General features: G+C 45.5%; 2 protein-coding genes across 4 annotated transcripts in view; both read left to right on the top strand.

Annotated features, from left to right (window-relative positions):
- Positions 1 to 10,626, top strand: part of LOC124085372 (signal-regulatory protein beta-1-like) — a 43,087-nt gene extending 32,461 nt beyond the window's left edge. For 2 of the 3 annotated variants that reach the window (XM_058575479.1, XM_058575481.1), the window contains exons 3-4: positions 5,952 to 6,066; positions 6,630 to 10,626. In XM_058575479.1, the coding sequence (XP_058431462.1) occupies positions 5,952 to 6,064 (113 nt within the window). In that variant the 3' untranslated portion in view covers positions 6,065 to 6,066; positions 6,630 to 10,626. Of the gene's footprint in view, positions 1 to 5,951; positions 6,067 to 6,536 lie in introns of all 3 variants that reach the window. The other variant, XM_058575480.1, reaches the window with a different exon arrangement.
- On the top strand, positions 1,693 to 3,437 carry LOC131423772 (signal-regulatory protein beta-1-like). Its single transcript, XM_058575483.1, has one exon. It carries the CDS (start codon positions 2,959 to 2,961, stop codon positions 3,265 to 3,267), a length of 309 nt encoding a protein of 102 aa, XP_058431466.1. The 5' UTR covers positions 1,693 to 2,958; the 3' UTR covers positions 3,268 to 3,437.
- Positions 10,627 to 17,291: the final 6,665 nt, after the last annotated feature.

The following is a 17,291-nucleotide window of genomic DNA, read 5'->3' on the forward strand; positions in this document are numbered from 1 at the left end:
TGTTTCCTGTGGGGACTCTTAAGAGCACAGGGAGAGGGTGGGGGTGCAGCTCAGTGGTGAATGCCTGCTGAGCACGCCTGAGGCCCTGGGTAGACTCTCAGTCTCTGGTGGGGGGACAAGAAAACAGGTGGAGCACCATCACGAGGGTGGGGTGTCTGCTCCTCCTCTCACTGGGGTCCTCCTGGCAGCTGCAGTAACAGGATGGAGACTGTTCCTGGGGTCCCCACTGCATTTGTTGCTGAACAATGAATGTGTGGTTTTAGAAGGTGTGACAATAGCAGCCACAGATGCCATTTATTGGGCACCTACTCCATTCCAGCACTGTCCCTTGCCTTCATCCTTATCTTGCAGGGTGGTGCTTTTAAGAACTCTCTATAGTGGCTGGAGATGTGACAGCTTTACACGTGAAAAACCATGGTTTTGATCCTCACCACCACATAAAAATAAATAAGTGAAATAAAGGTATTGTATCCAACTACAAGTAAAACATACATTTAAAAAAAAAAAGAACTCTCTATAGAAGGGGACACTGAGGCTCAGTACAAAAAGAACAAGTGTTACCTTGTCCTCCAGTGTGGATGACAGGAATCTGCTCTCTTCCCTCTCCCCACCCTTGTGCCCTTGGCCAACCATCTCCATCTCTCACTAGGACCCCCTCATGTGGCAGGTGTGTATCAAGAGCTGAGAGACTTCAAGGGCTCAAGCCTGCATCAGGATGCTGAACAGCTCCTGATAAGTGGCCAATGACTAGAGTCCCTAACACCTGTAGGGATGTCCAGGCTGCTGCAATCTGGGTAACTCCACTTCTTCAGTGACAACCTTCATATTGTGCCCTCCAAGTGTTGGGTGCATGTCAGGCAGGGAGCTCAATATTTGCTGATACAAACCTTCATGATTTTTGCTGCTGGTCACAACTGTAGAAGGTGCTGGGTGGTGATGAGCAATTTGGAGACACTAAAAGACCTATCTGAGGATCCAGCCATAGGCAAATGTCCTGCTCATCCTCTCACCTGAGTGCCCTCAGGACCTGCTCAGAGGCCTGGTCTGCATCTCTTATGATTAGCCATCAGTTATGAACTTAACCCTGCAACTTCCTCTGCTCTCAGTGACCTCTGACTTCAATGCAAAGTGACCCAGGGAAGACCAGATTCAAAAAAGGATCCTTCCTCCTCTCCATCTCAAATTCAGTCCTGGCCCAGGAGAGACCATGGCATATTTGTCAAAAGAGGAACAATCGAGGTGAATTCATAACCACCTGTGGTCGAGCCCTGCATAGAATAAGTCTGGAAAAGAAGTACCTGGGTTTGTTTTGTTTTCATTTGTTTGGTTTTTTAGTTTTGGTCGAGGATTGAAATCATGGCACTCTACACTGAACTACATCCCCAACCCTTTTTATATTTTATTTTGAGGCAAGTAGTGTCTCAGGCTGGCCTTGAATTTGCAATCCCCCTGCCTCAGCCTCCCCAGTCCCTGAGACGACAGACTTGGGCCAACATGCCCAGCATTTGCTTGTTCCCAGAAGCATCTACCAAATGTTCCAAGGCCAGCTGTGACCAGTGTGTCCTGGGAGGAGAACTGCAACACTCCCACTTCACTGATGTGGCACTGGGCCAAGTCCCAGCCTTGTTCCCATGTTCATGGTGGTGTCCTGGTGCCATTTGTCCCCTGCATTTGTTTCTATAAATGGCTCCCCTGGGTGCCAATCTTTCCAGGGCAGGCCAGCAGGAATCAGTTGTTAAGAAAGGGAGACACAGGTCCCCAGTTCCTCCCTGAGCCCTGGTGCTGAGGAAAGCTATGACCTCAGCCCTGGAGCAGCTCCTGGGCTTCAGGTCCTCACCGTCTGGTGGACAGCTGTGCTTGCCTACTCGGGAGGGTAGGGACACCAACAGGGATAAGCACAGCACCCAGAGAGCTTTATTGGAGGATTCAGAAATGCATCATGGTCCTGATAACAGATGTAGCCCAGTGACAGTGCAGACGTTCAGCATGCACCTGAGGATGACCCCAGGACAGCAAATAATAATAACAACAAAGCAACGTCTAGGAAGGGTCTTCACAGTGTCACTCGCTGTGGTCAGAGGTGGCCTCCTGATCACCTGACTTGTCAATCCCCTTCACAGCCAGACCTTCTCCCCCGAGGGTATCAGGTCCTGTGACCAGGGCCACACATGGGCAGACAGTGAGCTTCACCTGCCAGTCCCACGGCTCCTCCCCACAACAACATCACTCTCAAGTGGTTCAAAAATGGGAAGGAGCTCTCACACACCCAGACCAGCGTGGACCCCAGGGGAGAAAGTGTGTCCTACAGTGTATCCAGCACAGCCCTGGTGACCCTGGCCCCCAGGGACATCCACTCTCAGATCATCTGTGTGGTGGGCCACGTCACCCTACAGGGGAGCCTTCTTCATGGGACTGCCAACTTGTCTGACACCATCCGAGGTACAGGACCCTGCTCCCCACCTCAGCCCACACTGGCCACCCAGCCTGCTGCTCCCCAGGGGCCTTTGCTCCAGGACCTCAGTGGCCTGGGCTCTAATTCCCAGCAGTGCTGCCACCTGCCATCACATGTGGACTCCTGTCCTGTGGCCAGCATGTGCTGGTGGCTTCATTTCATTGACCAGCAGCAACTAATACAACTGAGCTCCTCCCAGAGCCGAGCCTTGACGTGCAGGGAGGTTTCATCTATTGTACTCACTTCCTGCAGGCCAGGAGCTGGGCTTGTCAACATCACTCACTTTTACCCTTAGGGGTCACTTGCCACTGTGGTGGCAGGCCCTGTGGTTAGTGATTCACTCCTGTGCAAACCGCCAGTGTCTGAGCCCCTCTGCATGCCTGGCCCTCTCCCGAAGGAGGCCCTTGCCCTGCTGGGAGGAGCTCAGCTGTCTGTGCCATAAGGTCACAGCTTCTCCCTGTGCTGTTTCAGTTCCACCCACCTTGGAGGTCATCCCACAGCCCACCATGGCAGGGAACCAGGTGAACGTCACCTGCCAGGTGAAGCACTTCTACCCCCAGAGCCTACAGCTGACCTGGGTGGAGAATGGAAATGTGTCCAGGACAGAAACAGGCTCGACCCGCTCAGAGAACAAGGACGGGACCTTCAACCTGATGATCTGGCTGCTGGTCAACTCCTCTGTGCACAGGGAGGATGTGACGTTCACCTGTCAGGTGGAGCATGACGGGCAGCCAGCCACCACCAGGAACTACACCCTGAAGGTCTCTGCTGATCCCAGGGAGCAACCCCTGGTGAGCCCTCTCCCAGCTGATTGAATGCTTTAAACTTCATCTTGACTCTGTGTGTTGTGATGTGAGAGCAGTGACCCCTCCTTCCCACAGGGCACCCAGAGCCTGGGAACACAGCAGCGTCTTAGTCAGCTCCCCACACCCACACTCTGAGGGTCTCCTCTGTAGGGTTGGGCACACATCTCATGGGGCCTTCAACAGGGACACTAAGGAGGAAGGGGGGGTGGGCCTGTCCTGGCAGCCGCCTCTTGCCTTCTTCACCTGACACATGTCAATTCTAATTGTCCTCCCCCTCTACCTGTCTTTCTTTCCACTGTGGAGGTCACCAAAAAATACACAGTGACACAGAACCAGGTGACTATCACCTGCCAGGCAAAGAAGTTCTATCCCCAGAGCTTGCATGTGACCTGGTTAGAGAATGGAAATGTGTCGTCCACACTTCAGCTATCCCATAGAACAAGGATGGGACCTGTGACCACATGAGTGGGTTCCTGGAGAACTCATGTGCCCAGAGCGGTGACATGGTACTCACCTGCCAGGTGGTACATGACAGGCAGCCAGCCACCTCCAGAAGCCATAGGCTAAATGTCAAGGTAACCAGAAAAAGCAGGGTACAGACACCTCCTGGCCAGGTGAGGTGTCTAATCCTAGCAGCTCAAGAGGCTGAGGCAAGAGGATCACAAGTTCCAAGTCGGCCTCAGCAAATTAGCAAGGTCCTAAGGAACTCAGCAAGACCCTGTCTCTAAATTAAATATTAAAAGGGCTGTAGATGTGGTTCAGTGATTAAATACCCCTGGGTTCAATCTCTGGTACCCAAAACAAAAAAGATGTCTCCCTGGTGGAGTCTCCACTCCAGTCAGCTGGGTCTTTTTTATCTCTCTCTCTCTCTCTCTCTCTCTCTCTCAAGGTAGTATTCCTAATCATTATAGAATAATTCAAAAGTTTATAAATATAGATTAAGTCCCCTGAAATCATCCCAAGAGTCTCCACTGTGAAGACCTGGGTCCATCTCTCCATGGATCTTTCAACAGACATTAAAGAAGAAGGAGAGGGAGGGGGACCGTCCTGTCTTACTGTCCTGCCTCTTGTCTCTCCACCCACCTACTTCTCTGTTCTCCTTCCTCAGGGCCTCTCCCTCCTCCTTACCCTGTGGACCTCTGTCCAGCCTCCATTCCATATTGGAATTTTCAATACACCTCACACTTAGCTTCTCATCGTCTTTCCCCAAAGGACTGATGTGCAGAACCAGCCCTCCAAAGCCAGAGCCTAATAACAGCCATTTCCCAATTGAAGTTCAAGCACCAGATGCCAAGAATTCCCTTCCTGAGGTTAAACAAGTTCACTTCTGGTGGAAGTGTGAACAAGGGCACCTCAACACAGACCAGTGCCTGCTCAGGTGCCACTGACCCCCAGCATTGGGGTCATGTCACCAGCCAGCTGATGAGTCCCAGGTTCAAACTCACATTATAGAATCCAATTCCCAGACTCTACTATGAGCTGGGTTTCCATAGGAAGTGCCCTCTGTGATGGGCATAGGGGATGAGGGAGCTTTCTGGAATGTTCTCAGGATCAACATCAGGGTGTCTCCCACCTGAGGAGAGAAGAAGCAGCAGCTCAGCTGCCCCCACAGAAGCCAGAGGAGCCCCAGAGCTGCTTTCAGGGGAGGAGAGGGGCGGGGCCTTCCACTCCCTGCTCAGGCAGGCTCTGATGCTGGTGCCTTCTAGAGGGAGGAGGGGGCAGGAGTGCAGCTCTCCTCCACTGAGGGGGAGTCGAGAGCACCACTCAGCCTGGAGCACAGGCTGTTGTTGCAGGGCACCAGGGTGAAGTGTCCTCTCCTTCTTAAGGACAAGGAAGCATTTCTTTCTTTATTAAAAAATTTTTCTATCTTTGTTAGCATCATCTTAAAAGCAAAAATGACTAATGGTAAAAATGCAAAGACCCCACAGGTCTGCTTGCCAGGATCTGGCTTTGTGTGTCCAACAGAAAGACTTCAGGTGACATAGCACTGGAGGGGAGGTCTGCTATTTGGAGACTGAGGCCCCTCCCAAGTATGAGAACCTTTTCCTTGATTCACCAGACTGTTTCCCAGCCAGTGATTTCGTTGCTGCAGACTGCACCTCCTTAGCAGGCTCCTTAGAATGCTCTCCTGAGACACAGTGTCACTGAGCTCACCCACGGTACTAAGCGGGCAGGCTTGCTCTCCTCTCTCACCATGGAACGGCTCCCATCCCGTGCGCATGTTCATTGAAAATTGTTCTCATGGCCCAGAGACACTGGATCACTCTCTGGGTCTAAAGAACTTGAATTCAGGAATCACCATATAAGGCTAAAGGGGAGGGGGGACTTCTCTTGTTTGGATTCCAGTAAATGGTGACCCTCCATAAACTCGCCAGGAATCCATTTCCTTACAAGAGGAGATGATAATCCCTCTGCGCAGGATGGTGAGGCTCATGGAGGGAACCAGCATGGCTGGGTGGGCAGTGTGCACGGAGCACACATTTTCACCTTTGCTCAGGTAGCACACCCTGGGACCTGAGACTGGGCGAGTGGGAATGAGGAATCTCTTGACTCTGGCAGCCAGGACAGCATGTGTGTGCTCAAGTTTCACAACTCTGTTGGGACCCCACAGCCTCACCTGGGGCAAGTGCAGTTTTCTGGGAAGAGACATCTAGGAGTCCCTCTAAGAGCCCCTCTTGTCCCTTGATTTTCAGGAGCAGTGATGTTTACACTAGTTTCACACCTCATCGCCCTGTTATTTGGCCTCAAGATCCTGTTAGCTGTCAGTGTCTCTGCCGTCTATGTCCACAGGAAGCAGAAGTCCTGACTGTAAGTCCCCAGGAGGGAGGGTGCACCACAGGCAGGGCCAGGGGGAGTGCCAGCCCACCTGTGCCCAGCTGCAGAGTCAGTGGGTCTAGAGAACCAGGCACACACCCCTCAGCACCCTCAGGACTCAGGCAACTTCTGTGGGGTCTCAGGTAGTCTGTGGGGTGTGCAGGAGATGAGGAGGTGAAGGGTTGGCATTGGGTGTCCACTGAGTCCTAAGGCTCCATAGAATACAGGCTGAGGGGGTGCAATGAGGGGCATCAGACTGGGTGTGAGCCTTGGAGGCCACCTCTAGATTAGTCCACCACTAGGCCTCCAGGGGCAGGAAACAATGTTGAGAAGACCTAGGTGGGCTGCTCTCAGGGTGCTTACTTCTGACCCTCAATGTGGCCCACTGCATGGAGAGGGAAGGGGATAAGGACACAGGAGAGACTCAGAGTCCTAACCTGGGGCTGTTGGTTCACTCACCACAGGCATCCCAGGACGGCCACACCAGGACCTCCTAGCTCTAAGGAGACTCTCACGAATCGTGAGCAGATAACTGAATGTGGACATGTTTCCCACAGATCCTTCATCACTCCCTGCTGCCTGGGACCCTCCGTCTCTGCCACCTTCTCCCTGCTCCATGGTGCTCAGCCTGAGAGAAGGAGCTGCCCAGAAGCCTCTGTAGCCTCTGCTCCACATGCCTCCCCCAAGGACACCAGCCCACAGGCCCCTGTTGCTCCTCTGTCTAGTCCTTGATGTCCCATGGCTGAGTCTGCACTCATCATCCTGAGCAGGGTCATGGGACCTACCTCTGGGCAGCAACTCATGACACCTCCCCAGATGTGACAAGCAAGCCTCACCTGATACATCAGGATGGCTCTCCTCCATTGCCTTGGGCTTGGCCATCAAGCATCCCAAGTCCTCACTCTCAAGAGTCATTCAGCCATCTTTTTCCTGCCTACCCCTCCTCCCCAGCCTTGTTGAGGTTCTCACATGAAACATTCTGCTTTAATAAGAAGAAATTATTCTCCTTCCTCTGTGTCCTCAAACCCAGGAAAAAAAAAAGTTCTTCTTAATCCGATTGATTTTCTCCCTCAGCACTTATGAACAACACTATTGTCCTGGATAAAGGCAGTCACCACTCTCCATGAAGAGCAGGATTGTAAAAAGGACCTTGGAAACTGAAACCCTGGGAAGCCATCTCCACAGTGGTCATGAAAAATAATGATTGTTCTTCTGCCTTTGCAGGATTTGTCAAAATATTTTTAAAAACCTAAAATATCAGTCAATTTTCATCTTAACCATACAGGGAAATGAAAACAATAATAAAATGAGTGCTTAGTGCACAGTGATTTGAAACATTGAACACTGAGCATTAGAGTTTTATTGCTTTGTAAAAACTTATCCAGGGAGTTTCCACCATGTCAGCCTGGTTCTCTTTAATTGAAGATGTGAAGCAAGCTTTTGGGCACCACCACCCTTTGGGCACCACCACCCTTTGGGCACCACCACTCCCCTCGCATAGGTGGGTAACATCACCTTCACTGGGTTCCTCTGTCTGCCAAAGGCAAGTCCCCATGTGGGAAATGAGTCCACACACCAAGGACAGCTACTTCTACGCTGATTCCGCCTGTGTCCAGTTTAATCTCACTTCCAGCATTTCCACGTGTCCTGTCCTCACTGCACTTGCATCTCTGTTGCTTATTCTTTAAATATAGACTGGACCCAAAAGGGATTGAGAGTAGACACCAGGAAATCCTTAGAAGCAAATGAGAACAGAGACACAGCATATCTAACTCTCTGGGACACTATGAAAGTAGTTCTGAGAGTAAAATCTACAGCTCTGAGTGCCTACCTTAAAAAAATAAAGGGATCTCAAATAAATCGGCTTATGCTGTACCTCATATCCTCAGAAAAAGAATAACTGATCCCAAAAAACAGGAGGAGATAGGAAATATTAGAATAATATTAGAGCCAAAATTAATGAAACTGAAAATGAAAAACAAAGAACAAATTCATCCACAGAACAAATCAGAAAAACCACCCATTCACAAAACTTCAAGAAAAAGAAAGAAAGAAAGAAAAAGGGTCATGAGAACTAATCTAGCCAATGAGGTAAAAGAGCTCTACCATGAAAATTACAGAACACTGAAGAAGGAAATTGAAGAAAACCTTAGAAGATAGAAAGACATCCCATGTTCTTTCCTAGGCAGAACTGATATCTCAAAATGGCCATACTACCAAAAGTAATATGCAGATTCAGTGGAATCCCCATCAAAATGCCAATATCATTCTTCACAGAATTGGAAAAAAAAAGTCTTAAATGCATTTGGAAGAATAAGTCTCAGAATATCCAAAGCACTACAGAGCAAGAAAAATGATGCTGGGGGCATCAGAGTGCCTGAATTTAAATTATACTACAGAGCTGCAGTAACAAAAACAGCATGGCATTGGCACGAAATAGACATGAAGACCAATGGAAAAGAATACAAGGCACAGAGACAAACCCACATGCTCACAGCCATCTGACATTTGACAAAATACATTTCGTAAAAAACCCTCTTTACCAAATGGTGCTGGGAAAACTGGATAGCTGCCTATATGTAGGAAAATGAAACCAGATCCATACCTGTCACCTTGTATAAAAGTCACATAAAAATGAATCAAAGACACAGGAATTAGTCCAGAAAGCTTACAACCACTAGGGAAAAAAAAAACACATAGGGCCAACATTCCATGATGTAGATCCTGGTGACAACTTCCTTAACAAAACCCCCCAAAGTGCAAGAAAGAAAACCAAGAATCAATAAGGAGGGATTCCATCAGTTAAAATCTTGTGCACAGCAAAGGAAATGATGAAGGGAACGAAGAAAGATTGTACAGAATGGGAGAGAATCTTTGCCAGCCACTTCCCCAACAGGAGATTAATATTCAGAATATGTAAAGACCTCAAATACATTCAATCTAAATCACAATAAAAATAGTAGCCCAATCAACAAATGGTCCAAAAAATCAAACAGAAACATTAAAAGAAACACAAATGGCCAATGTGTATATGAAAAAATGTTGAACACTGCTTGTCGTCAGGGAAATATAAGTCAATTCTACACTAAGGTATCATCTCACTGCAGTCAGGTGGCGAATGCCAAGAGTACAAATAATAATAAGTGTTGGCGAGGATGTCAGTAAAGTGTAACTCACACAGTGGTGAAGGCCACCACTCAGGAAAGCAGCATGGAGAGTCCTCAAATAACTAGGAAGGGAACCACCACGTGACCCCGCCATCCCACTCCTTGGTGTTTTTCAAAAAGATCTAAAACCAGCTCAGTGCAGGAGTGCAGCCACCTAAATGTTTATAGCAGCACAGTTCACAGCAGCTAAACTAAGGAATCAACCAGGCTCCTGCCAACAGATGAGCGGATTAAGAAACTCTGGTTTTTATACACAGAGGAATTATCCTCAGTGAAATTAGGGCATTTGCTGGTAAAATGGACGGAAATGGAGAGCATCATGTTAAGTGAGACAGGTCGGACTCAGAAAATCAGACTTGGGAAGTTTCCTCTCATCTGTGGAAGCTAGAGTTAAATAAGGGAAAGAAGGAGAAAAGATAGGATAAAGCACAGGAAAGGTCAGGGTTATACAAGGAGATCAAGAGTCAGAGGGGAGGGACAGAGAAAGGGAGGAAATGTGGAATGAGCCATTAAAAATCATGATAAGTGCAAGTATAAATATCCCACAGGGAATTTCATCTGTATATATAAATTTTAAAAACAATCAAAAATAAAATGAAGAGATGAGCAAAAGAAAGTCTAGTAGAAATCAAGAAGGAGGAGGCAAGTGGTGTGAGGACGGGAGGGAAAAGGGGACCCGGAACCAATACCAAACTCCATGCATGTATGGTTTTGTCAGGATGAACCAACTATTACGGGTAACTATAATCTTTTAAAGAGAAAAATCCGTGGCCGTTGCAGGAAATGACCAGTCCCTCCTTCACACTGAGCAGGCCCCAGGCCCCTCCTCCTCCCTCTGCTGAGTAGCGCTTAGTGAGGCTGCTGCAGAGTGAGGCCACCAGCCAGTCACACCAGGGTCTCAGGGTCAGGATTCTGGGGCTCACCTTTCTTGTCCTGGGACTCCCAAATTGACCATCACTAACGCCCAACTAACCATGAAGGGTCATATGGAGCCAGCCCAGGCCCCAGGGGAAGGAGTCTTGTCTTGTTCCTCGAGGTCTGTCCAGTTCCTTCTAAACATGCAGCATGAGAGACCCTTAACCTTTGCTGTCTGTGCTCCTGGTTTCTACTTCACAATTTTGGAGGAAATTGCTTGTCACTCTGCCACAGTCACTTCCTCTTGCAACAAGGGAGGCAGGTGTCAGTTCCCTCCATAGAGCAGAGTCAGGGATCTCCCCAGGACAGACACTGGGACAGAGCAGGCTCCTCAGGGCTCCACCATGTCTGCACCTGCCTCCCGGCCCCAGTGTCCCTGTCCTGTCCTGCTGCTGACCCTCTTGCTGGGACTCACAGGTGAGTGAGCACTGTCTGGGGAGACTCCTCTGTCCGGGCCCCTGGGTCAGCTCTGCCCTTGGACTCCCAGGGACTCAGGACAAACACAAACTCTGCCACCAATGGCAAGGACAGGGCATTATCTGGAGCCCAGACCAAGGGTCCTGAGCTCTGTCTCTGGGAGGCCTCCCCTGCAGCTGGGGCCAGAGGCATCACATCAGCTGATGCTGCAAACAGCAGTGACAAGAATGACTTGTATATTATAATACTTCAGCTCACAGAGCATCTCTCCAGAGGATCAATGTTTAAGTCCTCATAACTCCTGAACCCCCAAGACCTCAAGGCCACGCAGGGAGTGATCTCTCTCTCTCTCTCTCTCTCTCTCTCTCTCTCTCTCTCTCTCTCTCTCTCTCTCTCATTGTCTGGCCTTGAGGTACAGGTCCTCAACCATCTTGCCTTCTCCACCCTGATTTCCTACCTCCCACAGGCCCAATAGCCTTGGGGCCAATCTATGCTGGACTGAAACCTCTAAAACTGTGAGCTGTCATCCTGCTTTTCTCTTCATCAGTGGATTTGTCTCAGGTATTACTTACAGTAATGAAAAGTTGACTGACACAGGCTGTGACAATGTCCTTACCCTTATTACATCATAGGGTGCCAGTGGAAGGCTCCAGACTCAGGAAATCTGCTGAGTGATAAATCTCAATTCTTTGATCACTCATCATGGGCCAGACTCTCTTGAGATGCTGTACAACTCTCTGTCATGTGATCATGATACCCACAGCAGACACTCTGGTCACCCCACCTTATAGATAAGAAACAGAAGTACCAGGAGTTCTGTGGTCACTCAATAGCAGTGCTAGGGCTGGGGTTTGGATACAGATAGTCTGATCCGGAGCTCATGGTTCAACCACCCATCTTCAAACACTGGGACCTGACTCTGTTTTAATGATGTGTAGCATAAGACCATGGGAGGGCAGATTTTTTGCTTCCAAAGGCTTGGTAAATCTTAATTAATCATGAGTGGTCTAGACACCCAAGGAGGATTTTGATCTTGTTTCTTCTCTCTCTCTCCTCTCTCTCTCTCTCTCTCTCTCTCTCTCTCTCTCTCTCTCTCTCTCTCTCTCTCTGCCTAGTTGTAATTTGTAAGTGAAATCAGTAAATCTGGCATATGCTGCCTGATTGACACAGTTTCTACAACTTCTGCAAATGGGCCTAGAGAATGGTGGGGTTAGGGAAAGATGGTTTGTGGGTTTTTTTTTTTCCTGGGCTCTTCTGCTTCCTGCCTATATTTGGCAAATAGCTTTTGTTCTGCCAAGTATTCTATATGGGAAATCAACCTGTGGCCATTTCTACAAAATTTCTGCATTTCAAATAGACGTCTGAAATGCAGCGGGTGTTGCATTGAGAAATTCATAAAATAAGCACACATTGATTGAACACCTACAGTGTGCCAGGAACTGTTAAAGAAACTTGCAGTGTGTTGGGCATAAAAGAGGCAAAGGAGTTGCCCTGTGTAGCTAAGATCATTCTAGGGACAATGGTGGTGATCAATACATAACAAATAGGTAAATCATATGACATATTGAACAGTGATCAATGTGAAGTGAAAACAATCAGCTGGAAAAGGGAACTGGAGACTCTGTGGGAGAGAGCTACTGCAAATGGGGTGGTCTGGGCGGGAATCACTGAGGAGGGGAATGTGCACAGGGCATGAGAGCAGATGTCCCTGCTGTGACTCCCATTATGTCCTCTAGGTTAATTCTTAGGGCTTCAGTTAGCCAAGGGGCTGGTGGGAAGTGACCCCCTCTGATACCCAGTAAGGGACTAAGCATGGGGAAGCCATGCCATCCTGCAGATGAAACACACCAGAGGTCCAGTTCTTGCTCTATCTTCTCCTGATCAGACTTTGGTAGCTGTGGGGAGCAGTTGAAGTGATCAGTATTTACAGAGCATCTAAGTCCTAGAGAGGCAAAGGGTCACCAGACAACTGTTGCTCTTATGATATGTAGACAAGACCATGAGGGGAAGATGTTTGCCTCCAAAGCCATGGGGCAGCTTGTGGTCATTGTGAGTGATCTAGAAACTCCAAGGGAATTTAGTTTCGCTTGGTTAAATGAAATAACAGCAGTGATGTTGGTCTTTTAAAAAAATTATTTGTTCTCTTTAGATACACATGACAGTAGAGTGTGTTTTGACATATTTTACATACACTGAGTATAACTTCTCATTCTAGTGTTTGTACACAATGTGGAGTTACACTGTTAGTGTATTCATACATAAACACAGGAAATTTACAACTAATTCATTCTACTGCCTTTCCTATTCCCATCTCCCACTTCATTCCCTTCATTCCCCTTTGTCTAATCCAACAAACTATTCATCCCTCCTCACCCTCCTCATCCTCCCTTGTTGTTAGCCTCCACACATCAGAGAGAATATTTGGCCTTTGTTTTTTTTTTTTTTTTCAGATTGGATTATTTCACTTAGCATGATATTTCCATCCGTTTACTGGCAAATGCCATGATTTCATTTTTCTTTATGGCTGAATAACATTCCATTGTGTATATATACTACATTTTCTTTATCCATTCATCAGTTGAAGGGCACCTAGGATGGTTCCATAGCTTAGCTGTTGTGAATTGAGATGTTTTAAACATAGATGTGGCCATGTCACTGTAGTGTGCTTATTTAAGGCCGTTTGGGTACAAACAGAGGAGTGGGATAGCTGAGTCAAATGGTGGTTCCATTCCAAGTTTTCTGAGGAATCTCCATGCTGTTTTCCACAGTGGTTCCACCAATTTACAATTCCACCAGCAACGTATGAGTGTACCTTTTTCCCCACATCCTTGCCAACATTTTAATGTTACATGTACTCTTTATAATTATCATTCAACTGGAGTGAGATGGAATCTCAGCTTAGTATTAATTTGCATTTCTCTAATAGCTATAGATGTTGAACATTTTTTCATATATTTATTGATCAATATACTGATCAATCATATTTCTTGTTCTATGATGTGACTGTTCAGTTCCTTTTCCATTATAGATTGGGTTATTTGTTTGTGGTTCTGATTTTTGTTTCATTTGTTTGGTTTCGGTGTTAAGTTTTTTGAGTTCTTTGTATATCCTGGAAATTGATGCTGTTTCTGAGGTGCAAGTGACAAAGATTTTGTCCCATTCTGTAGGATCTCTGTTCACATTCTTGATTATCTCCCTTTCTGTAAAGAAGCTTTTTAGTTTGATATCATTCCATTTATTGATTCTTGATTTTATTTCTTGCACTTTAGGAGTCTTGTTGAGGAATTTGGTTCCTAAGCTGATAAGATGGAGAGTTGGGCCTACTTTTTCTTCTAGTAGGTACAGGGTCTCTGGTGTAATGCCTAGGCCCTTGATTCACTTGAGTTGAGTTTTGTGCAGAGTTACATATATGGGTTTAATTTCATTTTGCTACATGCAGCTGTCCAGTTTTGCCAGTACCATTTGCAAAGAGGCTATCTTTTCTCCAGTGTAGTTTTATGCTGCCTTGTCTAGTATAAGAGAACTGTGTATGTGGATGCATCTGTTTGTCTTCTATTTTGTACCATTGGTCTTCTTGTCTGTTTTGGTGCTGAAACCATGCTGTTTTTGTTACTACAGCTCTGTAGTGTAATTTAAAGTCTGGTATTGTGATGCCTCCTGCTTCACTTTTCTTGTTAAGGATTGTTTTTGCTATTCTGAGATTCTTATTGTTCCAAATCAATTTCATGACTTCTTTTCCTATTTCTATGAAGAGCATCATTGGAATTATAATAGTAATTGCATTAAATCTGTATAATTTTTTGGTAGTATGGCCATTTTGACAATATTAATTCTGCCTATCCAAGAACATGGGAGATCTTTCCATCTCCTGAGGTCTTCTTCAATTTCTTTCTTTAATATTCTGTACTTTTCATTCTAATAGTCTTTCACCTCTTTTGTTAGATTGATTCCCAAATATTTTTGAGGCTACTATGAATGAGATAGTTTTTTTCTATTTTCTCTTTCAGTTAATTCATCACTGATATATTGAAACTCAATTTATGAGTCTTAATTTTATATCCTTCTACTTTTCTGAATTCATTTTTGAGTTCTAGAAGTTTTCTGGTGGAGTTTTGGGGTCTTCTAAATTTAAAATCATTTCATCAACAAATAGGATAGTTTGAATTCTTCCTTTCCTCTTTGTATCTCTTTAATTTCTTTCTTCTGTCCAATTGTTCTGGCTAGAGTTTCAAGGACAATGGTAAATAAAAGTTGTGAGAGATCATCCTGTCTGGTTCCAGTTTATACAGGGAGTGTCTCCATTTTTCTCCATTTAGAATGATGTTGGCCTGGGGCTTAGCATAGATAGCTTTTAAAATGTTGAGATATGTTCCTACTATCCCTAGTTTTTCTAGTGTTTTGAATATGAATCAATGCTATATTTTATCAAATGCATTTTCTGTATCTATTGATATAATCATGTAATTCCTATCTTTCGGTTTAATGTGATGTGATGAATTACATTTATTGATTTCCATAGGTTGTACCAACCTTGCCTGGTATGAACCCCACTGGATCATGGTGCACTATCTTTTTTATATGCTTTTTTGCTGCCCCTGACCAGCACAGGCAACAGAACTAAAGTCACTTGTGTGAATTTGGGGTGATGCAAAGTACCACACAGACACAGAATACCTTTTATAAGTTTCAGGAAAACTTTCCCATCTCCCGGCCTCAGGGTCCCCAAAAGGGGGGCAACAGAATGTCACGAGAGGCTGACGAGAGAAAGCAAGCACATTCAGAAGTGGGCTTTTATGGGGCGGGTGGGACACTATTTCTAAAACTATCTGAAAAAGGCAGAAGGGATAGGATTACAAAAGAACAGGTGAGTGTAATGCAACCCCAGCAGGTGACGCCTACTCCTGGAGCCAAGCTGAGGTAACGTCCAAGTTACTGTGACGCTATAATTGTTCAGAACCCGGGTGCATCAAGACTTAAAGGTGTGTTCATCCAGGGTGGCTTCCCACATTTTTATGTGATTTGTCAGTATTTTATTAAGAATTTTTGCATCTGCTTTCATCAGGGATATTGATCTGAAGTGTGCTTTCCTTGATGTGTCTTTGTCTATATTAGCTTCATAGAATGAGTTTGGAAGAGTTCCCTTCTTTTCTATTTCATGGAATAATTTGAGGAGGATTGATGTTAGTTCTTCTTTGAAGAACTGTTCGAAATAGGCTGACAATCCTTCCTGTGCTTTTTTTGTTGTTGTTGTTGATCAACTTTTTTAAATTCATTTATTTATTTATGCTAATTAGCTATATATGACAGCAGAATGCATTTTGTTTCATCATACACAATTACAGCACAACTTTTCATTTCTCTGGTTGTACACAATGTAGAGTCGCACCATATGTGCAGTTATCCATGTACCTAGGGGAATGATGTCCATCCATTCCACCATCTTTCCTGCCCCCTTACCCCCTCCCTTCTTTTGTGCTATCACAGTTCCTACATTTTTCCCATGCCCCACCCCTCCAATTAACAGAGAACATTCGGCTTTGGGTTTTTTGGGAGGGCTTACTTCGTTTAGCATGATATTCTCTAACTCCATCCATTTACCTGCAAATGCCATAATTTTATTCTCTTTTAATGCTGAGTAATATTCCATTGTGTGTGTGTGTGTGTATCCCAATTTCTTTATCCATTCATCTATTGAAGGTCATATAGGTTGGTTCCACAGTTTAGCTATTGTGAATTGAGCTGCTATAAACATTAATGCGGCTGCATTACTATAATATGCTGATTTTCAGTCCTTTGGGTATAGACTGAGGAGTGGGAGAGCTGGGTCAAATGGTGGCTTCATTGCAAGTTTTCTAAGGAATTTTCATACTGCTTTTCATACTGGTTGAACCAATTTGCAGTCCCATCAGCAATGCAGGAGTGTGCCTTCTTCCCCACATCCTCGCCAACACTATGGTTGTTTGTATTCTTAATAACTGCCATTCTGACTGGGGGGAGATAAAATCTTAGAGTAGTTTTTATATATATTTCTCTAATTGCTAGAGGTGTTGAACAGTTTTTCATATATTTGTTGATTAATTGTATATCTTCTTCTGAGAAGTGTCTGTTTAGCTCCTTAGCCCATTTATTGATTGGGTTTTTTTTATTTGGTGTTAAGTTTTTGAGTTCTTTATATATCCTGGAGATTCCAGCTTTATCTGATGTGCATGTGGCAAAAATTTGGTCCCAAAATATATCCTCTCTCTCCATATCATTGATTGTTTCTTTTGCTGAGAAGAAACTTTTTAGATTGAATTCAATCCATTTATTGATTCTTGATTTTATTTCTTGTGCTTTAGGAGTCTTGTTAAGGAAGTTGGAGCCTAATCCGATGTAATGAAGATTGTGGCCTACTTTTTCCTCTATTCAACGCAGGGTCTCTGGTCTAATTCCTAGGTTCTTGGTCCACTTTGAGTTGATTTTTGTTCATGGTGAGAGCTAGGAGTTTAGTTTCATTTTGCTGCATACGGATTTTTGGTTTTCCCAGCACCGTTTATTGAAGAGGCTATCTTTTCTCCAATGTATGTTTTTGGTGCCTTTGTATAGCATAAGATAACTGTATTTACATGGATTTGTCTCTATGTCTTCTATTCCCATGTTTTTTGTTTGTTTGTTTGTTTGTTGAGGCTATTGTGAATGGGATAGTTTCCTGATTTCTCTTTCAGAGGGTTTATCACTAAT

The sequence above is a fragment of the Marmota monax genome, unplaced genomic scaffold (genome assembly GCF_021218885.2).
Source record: "Marmota monax isolate L192 unplaced genomic scaffold, Marmota_monax_Labrador192_F-V1.1 WCK01_AAM20220418_F8-fsc00014, whole genome shotgun sequence".
NCBI lineage: Eukaryota > Metazoa > Chordata > Mammalia > Rodentia > Sciuridae > Marmota > Marmota monax.